General features: G+C 39.1%; 1 protein-coding gene across 1 annotated transcript in view; it reads right to left on the bottom strand.

The window, feature by feature from the left end:
• The window catches only part of HOOK3 (hook microtubule tethering protein 3), a 104,928-nt gene that overhangs the window by 20,860 nt on the left and 62,992 nt on the right, over nucleotides 1–21,076 (bottom strand). The window contains exons 12-17 of the mRNA XM_081220931.1: nucleotides 20,826–20,936; nucleotides 19,989–20,076; nucleotides 12,669–12,738; nucleotides 9,420–9,560; nucleotides 4,760–4,847; nucleotides 226–260 (exon numbers count right to left, since the gene is read on the bottom strand). Of these exons, the coding sequence (XP_081077057.1) occupies nucleotides 226–260; nucleotides 4,760–4,847; nucleotides 9,420–9,560; nucleotides 12,669–12,738; nucleotides 19,989–20,076; nucleotides 20,826–20,936 (533 nt within the window). The remainder of the gene's footprint in view (nucleotides 1–225; nucleotides 261–4,759; nucleotides 4,848–9,419; nucleotides 9,561–12,668; nucleotides 12,739–19,988; nucleotides 20,077–20,825; nucleotides 20,937–21,076) is intronic.

Raw genomic sequence — 21,076 nt, forward strand, 5'->3', positions numbered from 1 at the left:
AAAACCCTGGAATCTCACTTGAGAAAAGCGTTCTAACGCAGTAATTGTTTTGATTTGAGGACCTGGGGTGAAGACGAGCCTTTAGATAGTATGAATGTCTCTTATAATCTACTGTACCTTCAGGGCCACCCACGCCACTGCCTAGATACTCTGTAACCACCAACACAAAACACTGATGTTTCACTGGACAGTGTAACAATGGGCCTCAACAGCTTTTATACTTACAGATGTTCTTCAAGCTTCTTTTTTAGAAGAACTGACTGAAAATGGAAAATGAAAAATAGTTTATTACTTAACATTTTAACTAATAAATTAGCTAATTAAAAAAAATCAAGAATACAGTAGTAAATAACTGAGTGAGCCCTCAGTAAGTTCTCTGGTCAAAGAGCTGAAAATACACAATGTACCCAAGTTTCTTTCTCTTTGATACGGGAGACAGCAGCCTGTAAGTGCTGACGGCGATCAGTATAAAGCACCCACGAACTGTAGGTCTGAGTTCTCTGTTCATAGTCAGGGAAGCGAATCAAAAAGCCACGTACGTACAGAGCTAATATTCCTGGATGCAACAGGCAAGCAGAACTCTAATAATAATAGACTGTCCCTAAGACACTTTTTATCTGCTGTATTTTCCTTGCATCATGGGATCAACTTCTGTAAACACTTACTGAATTAATCAGAAGTTTCTGATATGCACAGGTTGCAAACAGTTAATGTGACAGAATAGGAACGTGAAAGATGGGATATGCACAGCATTTAATATGCTGGAGAATGCAGCTTTGACCGGGTTATTTAAAAAAAGAATCTCCTGAGAAGCAGGAGATCAGATCTGACCTAAAATAAACGAAGAATACCGGCATTCCATACAGGACCACCAGGTTCCATAATTAAACTCAACGCTTGTAGGGTACACATTACTAATGAATTCTGTGAAACAGTTCACGTCGAGATAGTTACATAATTAATTCAGCCAAACCCAAATAATACGGACTTAGGAAACAAACTGTCCAATCAGTCAAGAGCAGCACGGAGGGGAACATACCCGTCACTCCGGGCTCTTCCATTTTCAGTCCCCTGACTTGATAGTGATTACTGTCACCGCTTATTCGAGCCCATTCTGACACAGCTCTGGAATATTCAAATGCACTTTTTTTGCTGAGTATGTCAACTACAGCTAGGTTAGTGGACCACAATGTCCTCTACCACTGCTTCCCCCAAACACAGAGAAAGATTGATAACCCTGTTGAGTTTTTATTTTTTAATAAATTTATTTATTTTATTTATTTATTTTTGGCTGCGTTGGGTCTTCATTGCTGCACGCGGGCCTCTCACTGCAGTGGCTTCTCTTGTTGCGGAGCATGGGCTCTAGGTGTGAGGGCTTCAGTAGTTGTGGCATGCAGGCTCAATAGTTGGGGCTCGAGGGCTAAGAGCGTAGGCTCAGTGGTTGTGGCGCGCGGGCTTAGTTGCTCCGCGGCCTGGGGGATCTTCCCGGACCAGGGCTCGAACCCGTGTCCCCTGCATTGGCAGGTGGACTCTCAACCACTGCGCCACCAGGGAAGTCTCAACCCTGCTGACTTTTGATTACTGCTCGTTCCTTCTCCAGTACACAGGGTAAAATGAAAATACTTTAAAAAACACCTTAGCTTTAATTGTGCATTTCTGTCTTGATTAGGCTCTAAGCAAAACTAATTTTTAAATCTGAGCTAATATATAATAAAATGATTATGTAATGAGCAGTTTAATATGCCAGGCACTCACTCAAGTTTGTCACGTGCACTGTCTCATGTCAACCTCACAACCGCGAGTGATACCAGCCCCATCTCATGGCTGAGGGAGGTGAGGCTGGGGAGACATTCAGGGGCTTTCCAGAGGCAGATCCCCAATTAAAACCCAGGCCTGCCAGACCCCGGAGTCTATGCACAGTCTTCACCTCCAGAGAAGCCTCTCCAGTGGAAGACTGTTACTCTCATAAACTGCGGCAGCAGGAGGCCAGACTGTGACAGCAAGCTAGCTTCAAAATACTTTATAAAAAGAAACTAGTTATAACAATGGGGGTAGGAGTGGGATGGGGAAAAAAAGGAGCAAAGTTCCTTTTAGTCTGACCTGTTAGGTTTCTGATATCCTTAAAGTATCTTAATTGTAAAGGGCAGAAACCTATAAGTAATCTTGGTATATTCCTTTTGCATAAAACTCCTGTTAAGTTAAAATTTCAACCGTATCAACTATGATGGCAGATAATGTATACATCAAAAAACTCTTCAATATATAGAAATGAATAGGAAGCCATACTTACAATAGCCTTGAGCAGAAACCATGCCAAGAGACAGAGAGGACATATTAGTATGAAGCAAACACAGCAGCCAACAGAAGGAACGATTTAGTAATTCATGAACAGAAGTAAAAGACACGCATTTTTTTTCAAAAATGTACATTTTTCTTTCTTCTATGGTCTCCTCATCCTGTCTTGTTCTCTGGAGTTTTATACACTGTGGCTAGCTCAAATTATCCATATGCCTGGATATAACAATGCTTTTCTGCTTCCAAGCTAAAAATAAATGACATAAAAATAATAATAAAAACGTGCAACTCACGCTACTCTGACTTAAGGTCACATGAAAGGACTGTGCTTTTGATAACAGAAATGGGCAGAAATTACGTTGTTCTTTAGAGAGGATCACTTCCATTTGGCAGGCTGCTCTGTGCATTACATATTCCTGAGAAGCAACACTGGAGGTTGGGTGAAAAGAGAGGAGACAACACTGAACACCTGCTGTGGGAAGGACCACACGTCGTGGATCACACTTGTCTCCACATTATGCTGAGCCCACCTTCAGAATGAGGCAAGTTTCTATCTGAATCTTCACAGAGAAAACAGCTCTGAGAGAATTTTCAAGAATTTAGAGCAACACATCTCATTAGCATCTGAGCAGTCAAATAACTTGACTGATTTATGCAAATAGTACTTTTAGGCCTGGGAACTCATTTCTGAAATATGGCGTCTTAAAGCAATGACACACAGCATGTTTAATTAGATTTGATAGCCACAGGGATACCTAATCCGGTTATGTAAACATTTTTTTTTACAGAATAAATACCTTTCTGTATGTTTAAATATAAGTAAGAACAGCAAGTACAATGGTTCTTATGCTCCAACACTAAGGCTGAGTGGATACTGATGTTTCGCCATGTTTACTTCCTAGCATCTGCACACCCGTCCCCTCTCTACCGTAACAAATCAGCAGAAAGTCTCCTCGACGTTTTCGAGACCAAAACGAAGTCTACATTTACCTCAGTTTAAGGGACCTAGTGATTTCACTGAACTAAGAAATGTTACCCGCTTTGGTTCACTGCTAAGACCCTCTTAGTTTTACTAGTATTTTCATACACGAACGGTGGTTTTGCTTGTGATTTAGCATTCCGGATAAAGGCATGCTTGAAAGTAAACCATGGGATTTCAAACTAGTTCCATTTTAATAAGGGGATGATGTGGTTTAAATGTTGGTGAGAATTTTAGGAACTGGGAATCAATGTGGGGATCTAAGAAAAACCACCACCACATCAGAGGATAAATTACAGCCCGTCATCTCAGACAGCACGCTGCCAACGTAAGCCAGATGGGCGCGTAAGAAACTCAGAAAATTAGGTCACCAGTGAGCTTTTTGTACCTCACACTCTCAGGTTTTAAGTCATATGCCGTTTTGTTTTTACACCCTCTTACGTTACTAAGGCTGGACGGAACTAGATGTGTCTACAGTTTTGACGCTGAGTGCCCCAAATGACTCTAACAATGAAAACAACCAAATAGGTTTATACTCAAAAGCCAGAGTTCAGAGCCAATTACTCTGGCAAAAGGAAAAAAGTTACCACCTGACTGAAGCAAAGATTAAACTTCAGTTGTTATCCCCTCTTCACACTGGCTTTGAGCCCTTTTACAGGTGCAGCTCTATGGTACACAGCTCATTAAATGTAAGTGATTTGCAAAACACGACTGATTTATGCCTGCATCAGGGCCTGACTACTATGGGCTGCCGCAGCTCACTGCGAGGGGCGGTGAGCATGGCGAGGTGGGGAGGACCCTGTTCCCGCCTCTGCACACTTACTCTTTTCTAGGTGAGTGCCCGCCAAGCAGGCAGGGCTAGAGCAGAAGGGCAGAGTGCTAAGGGGATATTAAAATAGGGCAGCGCACTTCTATTTGAGAGAGAGAGAGAGAGAGAGAGCGTGTGCGCGCAAGCGGGGGCAGGGGAGTGTGTGCGCGCGAATGTGCATGTGAGTGTGTGTGTGCCAGTGTGCGTGTGTGTATGTGTGTGGCGGGGGGCAGGGGGAGAAAGAGGGATTCGTAAACCTAGAGATGGTAGGATTTTAGAAATGGCACTATTTTCTTAAAATCAAGTTTACAACAAACATTGCTACTTGGACGTGCTAAGTTTCTATCAGCATTTTTTTTTTTTTTTTTTGGACCAGAGGCAAAAACCTATACTCTGAATACTGAGGTGAGCACACGTAAAACATAAAACCCCAATTAATTCTTTCGCTGATAACTACAAGTGAACTTCTAACTCCCAGCAGGGCGAATCTGAAAGTGACAATGAAGTACTGTCTGGTCCTTTGTATAAGGAAATTATGGTAGTAAAAGGAAAACACTGTTTCTTTTCTATAACCACTATAATTACAATCATTTTGATACAGACCATCAAATAAAAGTTATAGCTTTTCTTAATATTATGAAACTGTTGGACCATCACTGGTACATAGTAAGACTTACATCTTCTGCCTTTGAGCCTTGATCCTGTAAAGATTTTTGCAATTCTTCGACTTGTGACTGTACTTCCAGAAGTCTTTGATTCACCAGCCTAGAAATCAAAGGTACATTAATTTTCCAAGTTCTGACTAAACTTATGCCTTTTGCCTTAGGTCTTCACATTGGTTAGAGAAACAGTATAATGAGAAAAACAAAGTCTCGTGTTGTAGTCGTAGTAGCTCACTTTTCTGGTTGTTTTTTGTATTGCTTAAAATTTCTATGATGATATCCAATGCAGTGTTCTGGTGGACACATTTTGTTGAGCTGGTATATTTATACACATATATTTATCTGAAATTCACTTCACTGTAGGTTTATTCAAACTGAGTGTCAGGCACACACTCAGCACAGCGCTAACAGACCCCTGCACTCGAATTTAGTGGGGAGACAAAATGTAAAGAAATAAAATACGAGCTCAGTACTTCAACACGGCACACAGCGGTACACACAGGAGTGACGGCTGCTCAGAGAAGCCAGGACTGCACCTAACTGGGTGGAGGAGTTGGGCTTTGCTTGAATGGAGACCAGACAGTAAATAAAACGCTTATGTGGTTAAGGGTGGAAAGGGGATTCAAGACGGAGAATTCAGCATGTCCAAAGCACACAGAAAGGGAGCGGGTACGAAGAGTTCAGGAACTATGTGGCTGAAGACCAAGTTATGAGGCGAAGGAAGGCTGGAGATGGAACCAGAGGAGAAAAGGAGAGGCTGGGACACCCCTCTGAGAAACGCAAATGTATTTTTATTTATCCTATAATCGGGCCTAAAATTTTGTTGGGATGGGAATAGCCCAGCCAGCCTTTAAAAATGCTGATTCTGGAGCTCAATCCCCATAAATTCTCTAGATCATTAGGATGCAACATTCAGGGGACCAGTAGGTCTTGGACGATGTGGAAGGATCAGACAGCGTATCAGAGAGATCACGCTGGTGTGAAAGTGGAGGAGACCGTCTGGGAAGCCCCACCGGGGCTGGCACAGTGATCACGCCTCCCCATGAAACAGAAGGGGGTAGAGGCAGGGTGCATGGAAAATGCAAAGGAATACAAGGAGCGAAAAGTAACTTAGGAGTCTGGTCTGAGCTACCAAGGACCATTTACTGAGCAAGGGAATACAGGAGGAGCAGGCTGAGAAAGCAGCACAAAGGACTTCATTTGGTATTTGTCGAAAATGAAGTGATGAGAGATGCCTGTCGAACAGCTGGACACCTGCACCTGAAGCCCAGCGGGAGGGCTAAGCCGACCCTCCAGACCCAAGAGCCGTTCGGCAATGACTGAAGCCACGAGCATGAGTAACAGTGGCCAGAAAGAACGTGAACCAGCTCGGAGGAGGGACAAGAGGGGCCACGGCAGACCACCAAGCAAAGGGCTGAAAGAGGAGCCTCGTCCTGGACAGTAATCCAAGGACTGGGAGAGACACAAGCGAGGGCTGTTCCTGAAACGGAGAACAAGTCTGAGGACGGGGACACGATCCACAATGAAAACAGTAAAGAGGTGAGGAGAGATAAAGTCCTAAATGCTCCCCCTGGACTGGCTAGTAAGTACTTGAGTAAAAGCCAGATTGCCCCCAATTAAGGACAAAACAGGGCAATGAATATTTAGGATCCAAATAGCCAAGAAGTTCAGTAAGAAATTTTTTTCACTCAACAAGTGACAAGAAATTCTTACTGTAAACCTCTAGGTTCTATAATTTAGTGAGAATCACAGTAAAAAGGCAATAAATCTATAATAATAACTGATGTCTTTCACACAAAGGAATCTGTTTTTTCACGCAGTGAAAGAATTATCTGAAAACTCATATTCAATATGGAACAGAGGTACCTAAGTACGTTGCTAACTGTAACTTTGTTTAATCTTCTCAGGAAGCAATATGAAAAATATATCAAACTATAAGACTATTTCAACTATCCATCTTAGACATTTTTGAAATTATTCAGTCAAAAAATATTGTTACTAGGTGGAGGCCATCGTAAACGTCATAAAACATAGTCTAACGTATCGATTAAAGCATGGAGTGTACACGTACACACACATGTATGAACCTATAAAAATATATGTAAATATATACGAAAAAATTTCAACTACAAAATAAATGAGGATTATAATGCTGACCTCATGGGGTTATTTAGAAAACTAAGTGAGATAATATGTAAAGGGTGTGCACATAGCAGGTACTCTATAAATGCCTCTACTTTCTTTCTCCCCCTTCAAGGGTGTAGTTAATCAACATTTTAATCCAAGTCTAATTACATATAGTCGTCAAGGGGGTGTAGGGAGAGGGTGAGCTTGAGATCACAACCTACTCTGAGAGGGAAGGGAAGGAGATCACACGTGCTTCCAGAGAGCTCCCCAAGCTGTGCCAATACGGCTCCACTCTCGACTCTTCCTGCCTCTCCTTACATTGCTTGAGGGTCAACAGGTATTACAGATTTTAACAAATACGAACTTGTTGGGAAAACTAACTGGAAAGGACTTTGGAGGTTTACTACAAACCTCTCCTTCTAAGGTGACACATGGTGGTGAGCAAATTGTATTTAAGGTCATACAGTTACGAGACTAAGTAGAACTGAAACTCTGCTTTCTTGGTGCTAACCTGGTGGTGTCAAAGAGTAAGAGGTTAAGGTACAGACCAGGTAATGTAAACAGTTATTAAACTCAGTAAGAACAAACTTAGGATAACTCACTTAAGAGAAAAGCATCCTGTGAGGAGAAGACAGGGGAAAAAACGTTTTATAAATGTGGCAGAAGATAAACTGGCAAGAAAGAGGTTAAGTAGAGGCTTTGGAGGCTGGTAGCCTGGGTCTCAGCCCAAATCCCTACATGTGTAAAACTTTAATAAACTAAGACCACATGTTTAAAACACTTAGCACAATGTCTGGAACAACACTAGAACATGTTTGGAACAGCAGTTTAATAAATGTTAGCTGCTCTTATTACTAGTATTACTGTTACAGATCATAATACCCACAGATGGCTATAATCTAAAGGTAAGCTATCATCAGCGTTGTAATTTAATAAACAAACACAGCTGTAAATAACAGGGATTTAGGAGGTAACCAGTCATCTACATGCACGAGTCCTCTACGAATGACAGCTAGCTGTTCTATTTTGAAGGAGAAAGAGTAATAGCTGTAAGGTCTGTGAAAAACAAGGCAAAGTGTTACAGAAAACGTTGTAGGTGTTGATTCACTGATAAGAAATTAGTGTTGGGAGAAGGCTCTCCCCACTAACATGGTAAAAGACAGTGGAGGCCAAGGATGAAGAGGGTAACTCAAGGTGCTCTCAGCATGGGCTCTGCATGATTGCCTGCTGTTTTCTACAATTCCCATTCCTCCTCCTTCTCTTTTTCCACTTTTTCTAAGTGTTTTTAAAAAGTATTCATTATCTATGCTCCTAAGAATTGATATAGGGCTTCCCTGGTGGCGCAGTGGTTGAGAGTCCGCCTGCCAATGCAGGGGACACGGGTTCATGCCCCGGTCCGGGAGGATCCCGCGTGCCGCGGAGCGGCTGGGCCCGTGAGCCGTGGCCGCTGGGCCTGCGTGTCCGGAGCCTGTGCTCCGCAGCAGGAGAGGCCACGGCGGTGAGAGGCCCGCGTACCGCAAAAAAAAAAAAAAAAAAGAATTAATATAAAAATGTGTCCTTACATTTATGCTTAATTACGCTCTAATAATCACCCTGGTATTTACACTGTTTGCTGATTCTCCCTCAGCAGCTTTAAAAATTAAAGTTACAGGAAGAAGGGTAGGATATGTAAAACTATCATAACAATTTTGACTCTCAAGACTGACTCACACCTGGGAAATGTCAAATCAATCAGGCAGAATAAGCGAAGAATCTGTAAATATCACATAAACTGTGGAACTATTTATAAAACTGTCAAATCCCTCACAAATGACAGAATATCACAGCTCTAAGAAAAAGAAAAGACATCATATGTCTGGTATTTAAGAAACATTTCCAAAAAGGAAAAGAATGAGAGGACTGTCACAATAAATTATAAAAGTAGCCCTTGCCAGAGCAAGCTACTGGTTTAAAAGTAGTTTGGATAAACTGCCTACTGCAATACTCTTAAAACGTACGAGCAGAAAAGTGATGTTTTGTTAAATATGCAGATTCTAAATTCTCAAAATAATTGAATTGTTCATAAGATGCATGACTTCCTATCGGAGTCACAAGAAATAACAGATTAAAAAAAAAAGCCCTATCAATTGAATCATGATGGATCCTACTGTTTTCCTCATACCAGTCAATTCTTCGAAACATTAGCTTGTAAAAACAGGGTAAACTCTACTAATATAAGCATGACTATGAAGGAAAATTGTCTCGAAAGACTGTGAATAAATCGTGACTTTTTTTAATCCTCTAGTTTTAATTAGTGATTAAAAAGGGAAAATGGTAGGACTTTGGTATCATTTTGCCAGAAGAGCTAAAGACGGCAGTGCTATTACAGAGACACTATACTTTTGGGCAAATATGCCCATAAGTGGAAAAGTGGAAAAAAGTACTCTTGAAATGAAATGGAATAACACACTTTCACTTTTCAAACCACAACTCAAGCCTTTGTTTAAGGGAATCAAATCAAGGTAAACAGAGAAAACCTGTGTCTAAGCTGCTGCCATGTGCCTCCTACCTGTTCTCTGTCTCCAGTTCATTTTTCCGTAGGCTGGCATCATCTAGAAGGCTCTGCAATAAGGCGATTTTTTCATTGTCTGAACCCTCTTGGTTAATTTTTAACATCTTATTCTCATGCTGAAGACGAATAAGTTTCTCCCTGAGAGCAGAAGCAAAACGGATTAACGTAGTTACCAAAATCCAGCTATGCACTGTTATAGATTTAATACACAGAGCAGAAATGAAAAACAAAGTACCTGGAAAGAATTTAGCTCCTGTTGTAACTGGCTGAGACATTATATTTCAGGTCTTAAGCACTTTCTTTTTAGAATGGACAATCTGAAGATAACAGAATCCCCATATAGCATGACTTGTAATGAATGAGGTTTCAAAATCCTATTTCCTTTCTGATTTAAGCATTTAAGCTGGGAATGATTTAAGCATTTAAGCTGTGAATGCACCTATGTATTTGTTCTTTGGTTCTCGTCAACAAAACATCATCTCTAGTGCTATGCTCTTACATTACCAATAATTTGGTGGCAAGATGTAACATTCAACGAAGAATGCCTTCAAGACATGCAGTCCACCCATTCCTGTAGATACGGTAAAACTGTAGTCTTGTAACAAGACAGATTATCAGAGCCAGGTTACTGGACTGCATTGTTTTGGGCTCTTTGCGTGATGCCACATGCTTACACTGAGGGATGCTAAAAGCAACAGCCACACAAAACTTGCCACTATGAATACTGCAGGGATGATATAATTGGACATTAATTCACATGACGATATCATTGAAGATATACGTCTTGAAGATAGAATTCGTCCTTTATGTTAGAGAGGGTCATCTCTAGAGGGCCGCATGAAGAAGATATTACTATCCATACCAGATGCTATGAAAAACTGTGCTTCTCATGGAAAAAGAAAAAACAAAAGCGAAATATCAAACACACACAAAACATTCTGCTCTTATTCTGTAAACACTGTAAACCTTATAAAGTACTTTAACTTTTGCTACTGAAAAGATGAGAGTCAAGTCTATAACCCAAATCAAGCAGTTACACAGAACTTGATATATTTTGTAAACTGAAAAAAATGACTTCATCATATTTGTCAATTACAAAGTAAAACAAGCTCATTGTAGGGTGAAAAAGATAAATGAGAAGAAAATACAAACCCTCCATAACCCTGCAGTGCAAAATAATTACTGCTGAAATACAGCCTTCTAACTTTATGCATACGTACAAACATGCAAACAGTTGTAAAAATGAATCTCACAATACCTGTTACATTGGTATCTGCTATTTACACTTAACTTTTCACAATCTTTTCATAGCATTAAATTTTATACTTTAATATTTTAAATGACATGTTAAAATATATAGACGATCATTATTTAATTCACGCCCAATTATTGGGCATTTAGATTATTATCAATTTTGAACTTTAACATGTTATTAATGATTAGCTTTATAAACATCCTTTTGTGTATATCCTTGGGTATTTCCTCAGAATTAATTCTCAGAAAAGTAATTTTTCTGTCAAAAGATAGGCACATTTTTTAGACAACATACACATTCTGCCAAACTGCTCAAAAGAAAAGTTGTTGGTAATTATGTGTGGTTATGGATATTAACTAGACTTAATACGGTAATACGGTAATCATTTCACAACATACACACATAGCAAATCATTATGTTGTATACCTAACGCTGTTACACAGTGATATGTCAATTATATCTCACTTGAAAAAGATTGTATCACTTTAATCTTTTACTCCTAGCTTATGAGGTTTCCAATTTCTCCACACCCTTAACATCAGTGAAAATCATCACTTTTAACAGATTTTTGCAAACTGGAAGATCAAATTTCATTATGCATCAAGAATACTGACCCATTGTCTATGATATACATTGAGAAATTTCATCCTTTGTACTATTTCATTTTCTTGATAGCTCGTCTAGACATATTCTAGACACAGAGAATATTTTAATTTGTATTGAGTAATACTCAATAAAACCCATTTTATTTGTTGAATTTTTATCATTGTTCTTTTGTCTCAGAACTTAAAAATCTAACTGCATTACCTATAAGCTTCCTTAAAATTTGGTTTTTGGACATAACCATTTATTTATAAATAGTCATAAAAATAAGTGTATTTATTCATTCAACAAACTTTATTGGTCCAATAGTAAAGTACCATGTCAGATGGCAGAAAAGTAAAAGGTATACAAGATGCTTCCAGAATTGGTGGTTCCATTACACACCTTTGTCTGTCCTTCTTAAACAAATGCCAACAACAAAAACATTGTCTTCAGTTATTCAGTAAGTATTTCAATGCCTATTGCAACTTTCACAGTTTATAAAACTTTTACACAACCATTATTTTCATTAATACCTCCAAGGATGTTATGAAGAATCCAGGCTAGTGTCAACTTAAAAAGGGGGCAAATTAGCCCGAACAAGGTAAAAGCAGTATTCAGGATTACTCATTCACCTTCTGATGGACAGCTAGTGGCTACCTATCAATTTTTCATTCTTAAACATAAAGCCAGGCATATATTGAAATAAATGGAATATTTAAAATGCTATGACTAAATACAAATGTAAGGTACTACTGAGGGAAGAGTAGTAGAGATGAGGAGATGCTTCCTCCTGTCTGTGCATTCTGTCTTTCCCAGACCATTCCCTGTACTTGAGTAATAAATCTAGAGACTAATTATTATTATTATTATTATTATTTTTTGCTGTACGCAGGCCTCTCACTGTTGTGGCCTCTCCCGTCGTGGAGCACAGGCTCCGTACGCGCAGGCTCAGAGGCCATGGCTCACGGGCCCAGCCGCTCCGCGGCATGTGGGATCTTCCCAGACCGGGGCACGAACCCGTGTCCCCTGCATCAGCAGGCGGACTCTCAACCACTGTGCCACCAGGGAAGCCCGAGACTAATTATTTTGCAGGCTGATGGCTAAGCATAACCTTTGTCTTTGGGCCACGTGGTTTCACTGCTAAATGTCTGCTGAGGATGCCCAAGCACAGATATATTAGTTTACTGAGTATGTGTGAGACACTGTCCTCCCAAAGAGAGAAATCAAGTCTCTGTGGGGACAGCTGAAGAAAGCCCCTAACATGCTGAAATCATGGACATCTAACCTCGAGTTTGTGTTGAAAGTGTTAGCGATAAAGAAAAGGAACTGGTCCTCTATGTTACAGAGGAGTATGTCTTCTCCAAGAATATTGCGCAGTGTGGCTGTGACCTTCACCACCTCCTTACCTGATTTCAGGTGTGACAATCTCTGCTGCCAGACTATCTGAAGATTCCTGACTTCCCAGAGGCATTAACCCTGTAAACAAACAATCATGGGTGCAAGGTTAAGAGAGGGCACAGCTACCTCCTTTAGTTCCTATATGAACTCCTACTCTGAGCATTAATTTTAACAGCTAAAATCTTTAATTCAAGTAAAAAACCATGTCACAGTTCCCTTACATGATTGCCTTACAACATTATTATTGTATCATTTTAACACTTTTTAAGTGTACAATTGAGTGGCACTAAGTCCCATGTTGGCGCTAAGGCACTATGTTGTGGAACCATCACTACTATCTATTCCCAAACTCTTTCATCACTCAAAATGTAAATTCTATACAGCCACTATGGAGAACAGTATGGAGGTTCCTCAAAAAACTACAAATAGAACTACCATATGACCCAGCAATCCCACTACTGGGCATATACCCTGAGAAAACCATAATTCAAAAAGAGTCATGTACCAAAATGTTCATTGCAGCTCTATTTACAATAGCCTGGAGCTGGAAACAACCTAAGTGTCCATCATCCGATGAATGGATAAAGAAGACGTGGCACATATATACAATGGAATATTACTCAGCCATAAAAATAAATGAAATTGAGCTATTTGTAATGAGGTGGATGGACCTAGAGTCTGTCCTACAGAGTAAAGTAAGTCAGAAAGAGAAAGACAAATACCGTATGCTAACACATACATATGGAATCTAAGAAAAAAAACGTCATGAAGAACCTAGGGGTAAAACAGGAATAAAGACACAGACCTACTAGAGAATGGACTTGAGGATATGGGGAGGGGGAAGGGTAAGCTGTGACAAAGCCAGAGAGTGGTATGGACATATATACACTACCAAACGTAAGGCAGATAGCTAGTGGGAAGCAGCCGCATAGCACAGGGAGATCAGCTCGGTGCTCTGTGACCGCCTGGAGGGGTGGGATAGGGAGGGTGGGAGGGAGGGAGATGCAAGAGGGAAGGGATATGGGAACAGAGGTATATGTATAACTGATTCACTATGTTATAAAACAGAAACTAACACATCATTGTAAAGCAATTATACTCCAATAAAGATGTAAAAAAAAAAAAAACAACGTAAATTCTGGAACCATTAAGCAGTAACTCCCCATTACTTTCTCCCTCAGCTCCTCGTAACTTTAATTCCAATTTCTGTCTGTCTAAAAGAATTTGCCCATTCTAGACACCTCACACCAATATTTGTCCTTTTGTGTCTGGCTCACTTCACCTAACATAATGTTTTCAATATTCATCTATGTTGTACCATTTATCACAACTTCATCTCTTTATATGGCCAAATAATATCCCATTATACATACATATCACATTTTCTTTATCCATGTATCTGTCTATGGACACATGGGTTGTTCCCACCTTTTGGCTATTGTGAATAATGCTGCTATGAACACTGGTATACCAGGATGTGGCTGAGTCCTTGCTTTGATTCTTTTGTATATACACTTAGGAATGGAATTTCTGGATCATATGGTAACTTTTTAAAGAACCACCAAACTCTTCCGCAGTGGCTGACCCATTTTGCGTTCCCACCAGCAAGGCAAGAGGGCTCCGACTTCTCCACACCCTCACCAACACTTGTTACTTTCCTTTTTTTTTCTCTTTTGATAGTAGCCATCCTAATGGGTGTGAAGTGGTATCTCACTGTGGTTTTGCTTTGCATTTCTCTAATGACCAATGATGTTGAGCACTGTTTCATGTGCTTACTGGTCATTTGTATATCTTCTTTGGAGAAATGTCTATTCAAGTCCTTTGTGAACTGCAAAGGACTCTTGTAGTTTCTTTTTGTTGTTGTTGAATTGTAGAAGTTCTTTATACACTCTTGACATCTATCATCTATCAGATAAATGATTTGCAAATATTTTCTCCCATCTTGTGGGTTGCCTTTTCACTGTGTTGATAAGTGTTCTTTGAAACACAAAAGTTTTTAATTTTGATGAAGTCCAATTTACCCATTCTTTTTGTTGCCTGTGCTTTTGGTATCAATTCCAAGGAATCACTGCCAAATCCAACATCATGACGATTTTCCTCTATGTTTTTTAAAAAATTTTATAGCTTTAGCTCTTACATTTAGGTCTCTGATCCATTTTGAGTTCCTTTTTTGTATATGGTGTAAGGGTCCAACTTCATGCTTTTGGATGTGGACATACAGTTTTCCCAGCACAATCTGTTTGAAAGACTTTCCTTTCCCCCCACTAAGTGGTCTTGACACTCTTGCTGAAAATCAATTTATTGCATATGTGAGGGTTTATTTCTAGGCTCTCTATTCTACTCCACTGGTCTATATATCTGTCCTTATACCTATATATACTGTTTTGATTACTCTAACTTTATACTAAGTTTTGAAATCAGGAAGTATGAGTACTCAAGCTATTTTTTTTCCTTTTTTCAAGATTGTTTTGGCTATTCAGGATCCCTTGAGATTCCATATAAATTTTAGTCTGGGTTTTTCTATTTCTGCAAAAAATGCTGTTGGTATTTTGATAAGGACTGCACTGAATCCGTAGGGTTTTTTTAATATAAGTTTATTTATGTTATTTATTTATTTTTGGCTGCGTTGGGTCTTCATTGCTGCGTGCAGGCTTTCTCTAGTTGCGGTGAACAGGGGCTACTCTTGGTTGCGGTGCGCGGGCTTCTCATTTCGGCGGCTTCTCTTGTTGCAGAGCATGGGCTCTAGACGCACAGGCTTCAGTAGTTGTGGCTCACAGGCTCTAGAGCGCAGGCTCAGTAGTTGTGGCTCATGGGCTTACTTGCTCCACGGAACATGGGATCTTCCCAGACCAGGGCTCGAACCCGTGTCCCCTGCATTGGCAGGCGGATTCTTAACCACTGCGCCACCAGGGAAGCCGCCTGTAGATTGTTTTCAGTAGTACTGTCATCTTAACAATATTAAGTGCTAAATGAACATGGGATATCTTCCCATTTAGGTTTTCTTTAATTTCTTTCAGCAGTGTTTTGTAGTTTTCAAGGTACAAGTGTCTCCCTGGTTAGATTTATTCCCAAGTATTTTATTCTTTTTAATCCTATTGTAAATGGAATTGTTTTCTTAATTTACTTTTCATATTGTTCATTGCTAGTGTATAGAAACATAACGCATTTTTGTGGGTTGATTTTATATCCTGTAAATTTGCTGAATTCATTTTATTAGTTCTCAGAGCTTTTTGTGTGTGTGTGTGTGCATGTGTAATTTTTAAAGGGTTTCAACATATAAGATCACGTCATCTGCAAACAGAGATGATTTTAGTACTTCCTTTCCAATTTAGATTTTTTTTGTCTAATTGCTCTGGCTAGAAGATCCTATACTACATTGAACAGAAGTGTAGAAGTGCTGGTAGCAGGCATCATTGTCTTATTCCTGATCTTACAGGAAAAGCTTTCGGTCTTTCACCACTGTGTATGACGTTAGCTGTGGGTTTTTCATATGGCCTTTATCAAGTTGTAGAAGTTTCCTTTCTAGTTCTCCTCCTACTTTATTGAGTTTTTTATGATGAAAGGGTGTTGGATTTTGTCAGTTGCCTTTTCTGCATCAGTTGAGATGATCATGTGGTTTTTTCCCCTTCATCCTATTAATGTGGTATATACTACACTGATCTCTATGTCTTTCCATATGTGAGTTTCATGCTGTTCAATTACAGTAGTTTTATAGTAACTTTTGAAATCACGATGTGTAAGTTCTCCAACTTTTTATTTTTTAAGATTTTTTTTTGGTTATATAGTGGCTCCTTTGTTTTTTTACATAAATTATAGAATCAGATTGTCAATTTCTACAAAAAAGTCTGCTGAGAATTTGATTGGGATTGCATTGAATCTTTAGACCAATATGAAGAGAACTGTAGTCTTAACTATAGTGCTTTTTCCAACACCTGAATGTGGACTATCTTTACATTTATTTAGATCTTTAATTTATCTTAGTAATGATTCATAGTTTTCAGTGTACAAGTCTTGCATTTCTTTGTTAAACCTATCTCTAAGCAGTTTATTCTTTATCATACTATTATAATTTCATTTTCAGATTGTATACTAGTAGTACATAGAAATATAATTGGTATTTGTATACTGATCTTGTATATTGAGACCTTGCTGAACTCATTTATCAGATCTATGATTTTTTACATCCTCTTTTCCTTTCTGGATGCCCTTTATTTCTTTTTCTTGCCTGACTGCACTGGCTAGAACCTCCATGTTGAATAGAAGTGGCAAGACTGAACAGCCTTGCCTTGTTCCTGATCTTAGGGAAAAGCATTTAATCGTTCATCATTAAGTATGAGGTCAGCTGTAGGATTTTCATAGACATCCTTTACTAGGCTGCAGAAGTTTCCTTCTATCCCTAGATTGCTAAGAGTGTTTATCATGACATCTACAAAACAGAAATAGACTCACAGACTTAGAGAACGAACTTATGGTTAACAAAGGGGAGAGTGGGGGCGGTGATAAATTAGGAGTTTGGGATTGGCAGATGCAAGCTACTGTGTATAAAACAGATAAACAACAAGGTCCTGCTGTATAGCACAGGGAAGTACATTCAATATCTTGTAATAAACCATAATGGAAAAGAATACAAAAGAGAATGTACATAAATGTATAAATGAATCACTTTGCTGTCCACCAGAAACTAACACAACATTGTAAATGAACCATACTTCAATTAAAAATTTTTTTTGAAAAAAGAATGTTTATCATGAATGGTGCCACCTACTTTTTTGACTTAATGATATAACATACCCAGCCCTCCACATCAGGCATATATAAGATATACTTCATTCTTTTTAATGGCTCTAAAGTATACAGTTGAATGAGAATGCCATTCCTATACTGCTGAACTTTTATGTTGGTTCTAAATTTCACTATTATAGATGATGTTTTAGCTCATAGGGTAAATTTTTAGAGCAAAACTGCTAGCTCAAGGATATATACATGAGGGACTTCCCTGGTGGCACAGTGGTTAAGACTCTGTGCTCCCAATGCAGGGGGCCCGGGCTTGATCCCTGGCCAAGGAACTAGATCCCACATGCATGCCACAACTAAGAGTTCGCATGCCACAATTAAGGAGCACGCATGCCACAACTAAGGAGCCTGCCTGCTGCCACTAAGACCTGGTGCAACCAAATAAATAGATATTAAAAGAAAAAAAAGGATATATACACGAATAAGGTTTAAAGGTAATAAAGAAACACGTGGAAGCTTACATAAGATGGCCTCCCTTTTCTTGATGATACAGGAGCTAAGAATTAAAGCATTAAGGTTCACGGCTAGATTCTCAAAATTTTGGGGAAACTCATGTAGAATTGACTAGAGATACGTGAAAGGACTACCAAGCAGCAACAAGGATCCAATTATGATCAGAAATCATTTGTTTTTTGGTGAGGACAGTCAAGAAAGATGTATAATTTTCTCAAAAGCAAAAATAAACAAGTGGAACTACATCAAACTAAAAAGCTTCTGCACAGCACAGGAAACCATGAAAAAAATGAAAAGGCAACTTATCGAATGGAAGAAAATATTTGCAAATCAGTTATCTGATCAGGGGTTAATATCCAAAATACATAAAGAACTCATATAACTCAACAGCAAAAAACCCCAAACAATCCAATTAAAAAATGGGCAAGGGGGCTTCCCTGGTGGCGCAGTGGTTGAGAGCCCGCCTGCCGATGCAGGGGACACGGGTTCGTGCCCCAGTCCGGGAAGATCCCACATGCCGCGGAGCGGCTGGGCCCGTGAGCCATGGCCGCTGAGCCTGCGCGTCCAGAGCCCGTGCTCCCCAATGGGAGAGGCCACAACAGTGAGAGGCCCGCGTACTGCAAAAAAAAAAAAAAAAAAAAAATGGGCAAGGGATCTGAATAGACATTTTCCCAAAGAAGATACACAAATAGCCAACAGGTACATGAAAAAGGCTCAGCATCACTAATCACCAGGGAAATACAAATCAAAACCACAATGAGCTATATCACCTCACACTTGTTAGAACAGCTATCATTAAAGAGACCAGAAATAACAAGTGTTGGTGAGCATGTGGAGAAAAGGGAGCCCTTGCGCCCAGCTGATGAGAGCGTAAATCGGTGCAGCCACTATGGAGAAGAAAGCTGGGGCGTGGGGGTGGGCTAAATGGGTGAAGGGGGTCCAAAGGTCTGAACTTCCAGGTATAAAAAAAAATAAGTCACGTGGATGTAATGGATAGCATGGTGTACATAATAATACAGTACTGTATATTTGAAAGTCACTAAGAGAGTAAATCTTAAAAGTTATCACAAGAAAACAATGTTTTTCAACTGTATATGGGGACAGATGGTAGCTAACTAGACTTACTACAGTGACCATTTTGCAATGCATACAAATATCGAATCATACTGTACATGTGAAACTAAGAGTATAATATTATATATCAATTATACCTCAGTAAACAAAAAAGAAAAGGAAAAAACCAGAAAGATACGTAATTTTCTTTAGCTGGCCTTGGTAATCTGGAGTACAGAATAAAATGAATTAGGGCTTGAAATAAGTCAAGAGGATAAGGAAAGACAGTGGTGATGAGAACACAGTTGAAATGGCTGGTATGCAGTCTGGGTGAGCTGGAAAAGGCGGTGATCAGTAGCCGATCAGCAGAGACTACAGAGCGGGCTGAAGGTGGATGGAGCCGGTGAGCAGGTGTGGTAGAAGGAGTGAGGAGGGGAAGAGGAGGCTGTAGTCAGAGGAGAAGAAAAATTCTAGTCCCAGGTAACTGAAGAGCCAAGGGCTGGTAGCTAGAGTGGGAGTGAACAGAGGGGGCGGCTGTGTAAGTCAGCAACCAGGTCCTGCATCCCTCGAGTGGTAGAAGGTAAACCCTCAGCTAAGTGCTGCTCCTTTCCTGTGAGAAGGAGAAGGTTTCTACTTTGGATGTTCAGTCCCTTAGTGAAGTGATACCCACCTCCCATCTCAGCCGAGAAGAATCCCTGATTTAGAAAGTCTGATACACTTTTAAAGAGGTCACTAAAAACTTTTCAGGTGTATTATTCACAGAGATGATTTAACAAATGTTTATGCTTTTGATTTAATAAAACCCAAGCATTTAAATATAATTAAAATTAAAAAGTAGGCAAGTAAATCCAGTCCTGTAACTACAGTCATAAAATCTGGGTAACAGTTCAAAATCTGTATCAATCTCATGGCCTCTTTACCGAATTCAAGTTCTCGTCTTTGGCGCAATCATCTTAAAATGAATCTAATATTTTTCCTGATACTATCAGAAATGAGTAACCTTGCTTGGGCTACTGACATGTTGTTACCTTGAGTTGTGAGCTGCCCTTCTTGAGCCTGAACACAACGAAGCTCTTCGATGGTTTCCTTCAGAGAATCCCTTTCTGTTCTTAACCTCTGGAGGGACATTAAGAATGAGGAAAGTTAGCTTCAAGCTTTATGAGTTTACTCATCAGTGGTCTTTGCCTTACCTAACAGAATGATAGACAGTGGTGAACATGGACACGTTACACCTTTTGACCTTCTACAGAAAGATCACAGAAGGAAACGATTTTTTTCCTGTTTAACAATACTGAGTATCTACTACGTGCAAGGCAGGATCCTATCCAGTTAATCCTAAGAAACAAAACCACCTACTCCATCTTTAACAACGAGTACATTATGTAAATAACTTTCTTTTCATGAAACATAAAAGATCAAACAACATAAGTCACGACAAAGTAAAAGTATTTTAAAAAGCTTCAAAATATGCTGGAATATTCATAAATCATGTATATTCATAAGTCACGACAAAGTAAAAATATTTTTAAAAGATTTAAAATATCCTGAACAACAAAAAGAATTGTGTCTTCATACAGAAAACAGAAAAGCTACATAAATTTCTAGAAAGTCACAAGAAAGACGAAGGAAAAGAAGCAACAGTGGTAGAAAAGTTAAATATATAAAAAAGAAATTAAAATAGTAATCTTTTATTTTAGATCTATTTCTGAAACACAAATGTAAATCTTCTATAATTTAAAAAAAAGATCTCAAATTTTCAAATTTATAAATAGAAGAAGAAATTAATGTAGGCAAAACATGAATTAAATATCATTTTCTTAATCTCAGCACTGCACAAAACCAAAATACCTAATATATATACTCACATCCTTTTCTTTTTGAAGACTGTCAACTTTTTCTTTTAGCCGCTTATATTCAAAATCTAATTTATCTGCTTTCTTCGATTCTTCAGATAATCTATTTTGCAGTTCTACTACCTGTACAGAAAAGTACCATTAATTTTTATAATTCAAAACATTAGAAATTATTATTATTTTCTTCTACAGATCTATGAAAATTCTCTCCCCCCAAAATACTCAAAAAAAAATACACATGATACAGGAGCCTAACCCAATGG

This window comes from Mesoplodon bidens (assembly GCF_964165515.1).
Source record: "Mesoplodon bidens genome assembly, chromosome: 20".
NCBI lineage: Eukaryota > Metazoa > Chordata > Mammalia > Artiodactyla > Ziphiidae > Mesoplodon > Mesoplodon bidens.